Below are 7,346 nucleotides of genomic sequence, written 5' to 3' on the forward strand. Positions count from 1 at the left end.
GAAACTCACTGTCACTGTAACTGGAGTCTCAAGGTTTTGTGGCTGGTAGGCTTCTTCCCTCTTCTTCAAGCAATGGTGTCTTTGAACATGAGACAAAACATGAAAATTCTTTTTCTGACTAGTGATTTCTATTGCACAGATGTCTGCTAATGTGAATTTGTGACTCACAGACCATCTGTGTAGTGTGGGCCAAGATTACTACATTTACTTCCCTTATTCAACAGACAGAGCTACTCTGTTGGGGTTCATATACAAACTGTAATCAACACTACGTGATTCAATTTTTAAGTCATCTCCTGTACATTTCTCATTGAAAACATGCAGCATTATTTCTCTGTGCCTTGCATGTCAATCATGAACAGCTCTAACTACAAAATTTATTATATTGCTTATCTTGGATTAGTGGCTTGAGTCCGTGATGTTCTCATCCATCCCACACTACCAGGAGGAAAAAATGAGCCTAAAGGGAATAATAAAATCTATGTGCAGATGCCTGTTCACTCTTTAAATCCAAACTGGAATTTTATTAGGACAGAACTTATCCCAGAGAGGTAATATAAAGTGGTAATTACAAATGCTGTTCTGCTTCATAATAGAGCCGTCTATTTCTACATTAATTATAGAACACAAAAGCAATGCCATATATTGGCTCTATAATGCTATTATCACCCTGGCACAGAAAAATCTTACAAAGAACTTCATGACAACAAACAAGATACAATACTAACTAATACCATGTAAATACAGTAAACTAAATGCAAACTAACAGATCAGACACAGATGACAATACATGTAATGTTAAAAGAAATTACAAACATGCACCCTGGGATTCATCTACTCTGTTACTTAAAAGAAAATGCAGTTGTCAAAAAATGCAAGACTGGGCCCCTATTGACTATGCAGTATCAAGAGTTTTACATAGATGTAGATAACTCCTCATACTTACTCTGATGGTCTCTAGGACACTGGCAGTAGGCCAGACATTTTAAAAGATCCACAGAAGATTCAGCAGAGCTGCAGTTAGCAGCAAATTGAAAAAATTCTGCCACCAAGCTGATTATTTTGGTCATCATGAGCTCTAATTTTATTTTTTTTTTAAATCTGCTTCTTCCAGAGTCTCTGCTAACATCCAGCCTGTCTACACGCAACTCCTTCATTGGCTGCATTCGTAACTTCATGATTGATGAAAAACCAGTGAGTTTTAGTAAAGCAGCTTTGGTTAGTGGTGCTGTAAGCATCAATACCTGTCCAGCAGCCTGATAGTGCACTGCATCAATCCCATAAAGTTCCTTAGACCACAGAAAGAAAAACAGAACAAAAGAAACCATGTTCATCGAGAGAAGAATGTAAATATCAAGGATCCATCTACAGAAAGAAGTATGTTAAAGGGTCACTTCTAATGTTTATGTGCAAACAAAAGTCACTGAAGAATAAAGGACTGTTGCTTCTGCACTTCTCTTACTATACCACAAGAGTGAGCTTTACCATTTCTTATGTGTGGCCAGTCTGTTACATGAAAATGTGGGATTATAAAAGAAATGAAAATTATATTAAATATGGTACTTTCAAGATAGATCCTATACATCATTTCATTCCATACCTTAGGTCACCCTTTGTTTCACAGGAAAAGATCTGCTAATGCACATTAAAGAATAAAGCTAGATAATAGACTTACATTGCAAATAACTGGGATCAAAGATTATTTTTTTTTTAATTTTCCATTCAACTCATTTATCTATCCCTCAATTAAAATGAGGGGCAGAGAACATACCAATTATGTAACCTTACAAACAATGAAAAATTAAAAATTTTATTCCACTTCTAGACTTCATGGATATGTTCTAGCACAACATGAAGATAGAATGTATATCTTTTAAGACAGATGCTTCATATAACTGATCATTTACCTAAACTAGGTTAATTTTAGAGAAATACTTGCCTTACGTAGGAAGGGAGAGACAAAATTCAAAATTTAAAGTTTTTTCTCTAGATTTTGAAATGCACTTACATATAAACACTAAATCCACAATCTCATTGTGATCTCATTTGCACTAATATAACACAAGTAAACACGAAGCACAGAAAGCAGAATCATAGTCACAGTTTCAGGCAAATCCCTTATCACTTAAAATCATCACTTCTTTGTGAGACTGCTGCAGGACTTCAGTTTACAGAAGTAATCCTCAAACTAGGAACATGTTACTGTGGAATGTATCCCGGAAGACATGCTGCTGCAGAGGAACAGGGGGTGAAACAGGAAGATGTAAACAGAAGGCAAAGGGCTGCAAATCTGAGCTATGTTAAAACCACAGAAGGTAGATGGAAGTTAATACTAGGCTTTAGCTCACAGTAGGCTTGAACATCAAACAGGCAAGTCACTTGCAAAACTTAGTCTCTTCAGTGATAACCTATAAGGCACCAAAGCCATTTAGGTTTCTTTTCTTTAAAGAATAAACTACTGTTGACAGAAAGTTTTATGATTGCTGGGCAAATTATTGTTGGAACCAACTCAAAACCTGACCAGCTGCAAAGTAGGAAAGTACGAGAGGTGAAAATAAAGGACAACACCCTACAGACTAAATAATAGGAGCTCATCTGGAAAACACACAAGTGACAACTGGAATCCAAAGATCTTGAATCTATGGATAGCTGGAGGAACCATCAGAATAAGATACATGTGTAAGCACTAATCAGTAGCTTCCCTACTACTTTCTCAGTAGGAAAAGGGTTTTGACAGATTGAAGGAGTCTTGGCTTACTCTGGATAAAGAACTGCAAGCTCTGGACAGATTGGCACATGAACTCTACAGCGGTTGGGACCCCATCACTACCTCTCCACTTGTCTTTGGAGTCCAGTGTTGGGTGGTAAGCAGACGAGAGAAGATAGCGTGGCTCCAGCAGCCACTGCCTCTCTTTCCACCAGCCTTGTCAGCTCTGCTCATGCTTTCAGCACCATGCCTGTTCTAACTGCCTTCTCCTGGACGCGTCTCCCATTCTGTTCCCTGCAACTGTCAGGCAATATGCTCCCAGGACTGATTCCCTTCCCCATCCCATAGGGAGACCCACTACTTCTGGGAGTGGTATATAGCCCCCTCTTTTCATCAGTCCATAGCCCACTGTTCATACTTCAGAAGCAAGCAGTAAGAGTACCCCTCTGCAGTGTCTCTGAATCAAGCACATCATGGACACCCAAATCCAGTTGCCTTCAAATACTATCTTTGTCTCGGATACCAAAACCAGTGTCCCTGCTCAACCCTTTCCTGCTCCCAGCTACTACCCAGATTCTGAAGAGAAAACATTTAGGGCTTTTGGGTTGGGAATTTTTTTATTATTGGGGTTGAGGGGGAATGTCCTCAGATCAGTGAGTTGTGTTCCCAGTGGGTACCAGAGGCCATGCAAGGTATCCAGGCTGTGCAGCTGGGAGCAGGGGTAAAAAAGGAAGTCTCTCTCCTTCCAGTGGCAGTGAGTTGTTAGATTGGCTCAGTCAATCTCATGACACCACAACCTGAGCTAAGCTTCCTCAGGCCCTGGTCTCCAGGACCCTATTGCTGGAAAGAAAAGAACAGCAGATTTCCTGCTTAGACAGGTTTGTTACAAGGATTACTGAAATTCCTTTCAAGGTTGTCTGCAGCTGCCAAGCAGAGATAGCCAGGAATAGCACCTGCTTGTGCCCCCTAAGAGCATCACAGTTTAGTGAATGCTGGTATTAAGTGGAGCATTGTATGTTAACCTGTACACACATACTCAGAACGTTTTTCTATCTTACACCTACTCCAAACTAAAGCATATTTTCTCATTTCCACATCCAAGCTCTGTGAATAAACAATATTTTCCTTAGCCATATTTGCTGTAATAAGATTTGGTTTTGTTCAGTGGATTTACATTTAAGAATGACTTTTCTGAGTAATCAGTCCTTTGCATACTTTATATATATAAAACTAAAAATACAGTAAAATAGTATATGAATAAAAAACACATTAAAATTCATAAACTGCTACCATTCAATTTACTTCTCTTTACTATATCACCAGCTAATCAAACACAGAAGTATTTGCCAAGGATATCTTCCTCAGTTTTCCTTTCTAGGCCTCAGAGGTGCAGGTTTTCCCTCTGCAGAACAGGGTTCCCGAAGAAAAATACTATAAACAGGACGATACTTGCAGACTGAGGATAGAGCAGTGAATAATGCAAATTTCCCTGCCCCCAACATCCACATAGACCTTGAAATTACCATTCCATATGCACCAAAGAAAGTCTGTATGTGATGCATTACATTACACACATCTCCACATCCATTTCAAAGCCCCTGGTGCTTAAGAGAAGGCAACTGCCTAAGCAGAAATCTTCCCAGAATTCAATTTGTCTTCTGTATCCATCTTAAAAATTCTTACAAAACCCTTCATCTACAAAGATTTGGGAAAAAGCTCCAAGTTCTGAGGTACATTGTCACATTGTCCATTTGCATTTTCAGTATAACTATCTCAATTCTTCAGAAAGCCTACAAAAAAAAATGAGCACTGACCCTAAGGAGATTATAACTTTTCTCTGCCACCTTCAAGGTTTTAATAAGTGTTGTTATAGCCATTATCCAAATCAGGGCTACAACTACACTGTTATTATATCATGGAATATTCTGAAATTTGATATTTGCATGGCTATATAAGAAAGAATTGGATTTCAAGTTGAAATACTCAAAAAAAACCTGCTTCAAAATAGAGTATTTAATTAGGATCTCTGGCCCCTCTATCTCTTATTTCTGAAGATCTGTAGACATCTCCCATAGCTAAAGGTTCTTATCAATCTTTCTGTCTCTTCAAGGATCAAGAGTATGGAAAACAGCCTGAAAAGAAAAATGAAAGATGAAGGGTTACAGGTCTGACAGTAATTCCCCAAAAGTCAACCATTCTAAGTAAAAAAAAAAAAAAAAAAAAGCAAAGCCAAAATCAGAAAACACAACTGACCTTCATATGTGAACTAAGCACTGATAGAAATCAAGGAATAACATTAGTTCAAATTCCACTGTATTCTCCCTACAGCAGCATGTGGCCTAAATAGTCAAATGACTGTCATTAAAAAGATGTTGAAAGCATAGCACATGTATTTAACTTGTGATGTACATTTGGCTCTTGTTATGGTTGGGATTTAAGGGTTATTCACAGATTCACAGTGGTCCATGTCAACTCAGTTCCTCTCAATACCATAGTAAGTTATTCCTACAATTCAATTATTCAATTCATGTTCCAAAGCTGTGGAACACAATTACTTTATAGCATCAACAACAGAAAGTTACTGAGAAAATAAGGGTAAGAAACACACATTAGCATAAGACTGTTGATTAAATGATTAACAGAGACAAAAGTCTCTGAGGGGACCTGGCTAGATTCATGCATTTATACTATGGTAGATGAAGTAGAGCTTCATCTATAACAAAAGAGAAAGTCAGTGTGTGATTATTTCTTTCACATAGTTGAGCTGCCTGTTTCATTAAACCTCTGAGCACATGCATCAAGCCAAACTGGTTATTACGCATCCACTTTCTGCCCTTGGACCTCCTTTGGAAGCTAGAAAATATTCCCACATGAATATGAATCTCAGTTGCATCTCTGATTCACAGTGTTTCCAAGCTCAGTGAGAATAATTACTCTACAATTGCCATCACAGACCTCATATTGGAAGCCAAAGCATAGAGTTTCTTGCTGCAATCTCATGTTCAATGGAGCGAATCCCATTAAGTAAGATGAATCTTGATGGGACATAGAACACAAAAACAGCTAACTGAAAGAACAACTAGAAAGTGTAGCTAACTATGCAGGAAGAAGCAAGCCAGATATAGTAACACTAAGAGATTTCTGTAAACTTTAAATTAAGCTTTAGAATGTTTACAAGCAATGTTGCACTGCTTTTAGCTGAAGTAAGGCCAAAAAGACATGTGAAGGGAAGACTTTAAGCACATTACAGTAGGCAAAAAGTATAGAGAGTTTCACATCTAGTAGCTAGAACAGACCACAGCCTGCAGGTTCAGACCAGTTCAGGTAACCACAGGGAACAAAATCAAGCTATAGGTTACATCTAGTCTGTCCAGAGAGAGATGAGAAATTACTATCTACTTTCCTGATTAATATTCATGTGTTTTACACTGGTGATTAGTTTATAAAAGAAGTGTTTGAGGCACTATTACTCTAGTCAACCTGCCAATACCACTGAAGCCATTGGTCCTTTCAACTTCAAACATGAATTTTGCATAAGCTTGGGCCACTCAATACTTTTTCTTAAGACCAATATGAATTTCCAGTAGATGGATTCTTCTCTTTCAATTAAGTTGTCGTGGTTTAACCCCAGCCAGTAACTAAGCACCACGCAGCCACTCACTCACTTCCCCCCCACCTAGTGGGATGGGGAGAAAATCAGGAAAAGAAGTAAAACTTGTGGGTTGAGATAAGAACGGTTTAATAGAACAGAAAAGAAGAGACTACTAACGATAACACTAATAAAATGACAACAGTACTAATAAAAGGATTGGAATATACAAATGATGCACAGTGCAATTGCTCACCACCCACCGATTGATGCCCAGTTAGTTCCCTGAGCAGTGATCCCCCATCCCCACTTCCCCCAGTTTATATACTGGGCATGACATCACATGGTCTGGAATACCCCTTTGGCCAGTTTGGGTCAGCTGCCCTGGCTGTGTCCTGTGCCAACTTCTTGTGTCCCTCCAGCCTTCTTGCTGGCTGGGCATGAGAAGCTGAAAAATCCTTGACTTTAGACTAAACACTACGTAGCAACAACTGAAAACATCAGTGTTATCAACATTCTTCTCATACTGAACTCAAAACATAGCACCGTACCAGATACTAGGAACACAATTAACTCCATCCCAGCTGAAACCAGGACATAAGTTTTAAAAAATCAGTCTTGATATGTATTTCTTATATGTAATGCAATATTATATTATACTGTCCAATACTGTATTTGCTGCAATACATACTTCATCTTTCCAGGAAAGTTTTTTAAAATAGTCATTTGGTATAATTTTATTTTCCTGGGGAATTATTATTGATCTCTACAGGATCCTAGGTATTGTCCAGGAGTCAGCACCATGGTTTCTCCAGAGCAAATAAAGGATTAAGGTACACTGAACTTCAGATTTCTACTAAGAATTTCATTTAGCAAATTTTGTTTGCACACCAGCACTAGAAATAATATATTTGGAAAAAGTGTATTTTGTTGGATAGTTTTAGCCATAAAACCTAATGAACTGGGTTGCATGGAAGTACTTTTCTTCTCCCACAGGAAGCAGAAATGCCATCTGTGTCACAAGAGAGCTTTCTACAAGTGACTGCTTTG

At 38.3% G+C, this 7,346-nt stretch overlaps 1 protein-coding gene across 1 annotated transcript in view; it reads left to right on the plus strand.

Annotated features, from left to right (window-relative positions):
* LAMA4 (laminin subunit alpha 4) overlaps positions 1-5,088 on the plus strand; it is a 107,808-nt gene extending 102,720 nt beyond the window's left edge. Inside the window, exon 38 of the mRNA XM_009926147.2 lies at positions 1,115-5,088. Within this exon, the coding sequence (XP_009924449.1) occupies positions 1,115-1,260 (146 nt within the window). The 3' untranslated portion in view covers positions 1,261-5,088. The remainder of the gene's footprint in view (positions 1-1,114) is intronic.
* Positions 5,089-7,346: the final 2,258 nt, after the last annotated feature.

Source organism: Haliaeetus albicilla, chromosome 17, assembly GCF_947461875.1.
Source record: "Haliaeetus albicilla chromosome 17, bHalAlb1.1, whole genome shotgun sequence".
Classification (NCBI taxonomy): Eukaryota; Metazoa; Chordata; class Aves; order Accipitriformes; family Accipitridae; genus Haliaeetus; species Haliaeetus albicilla.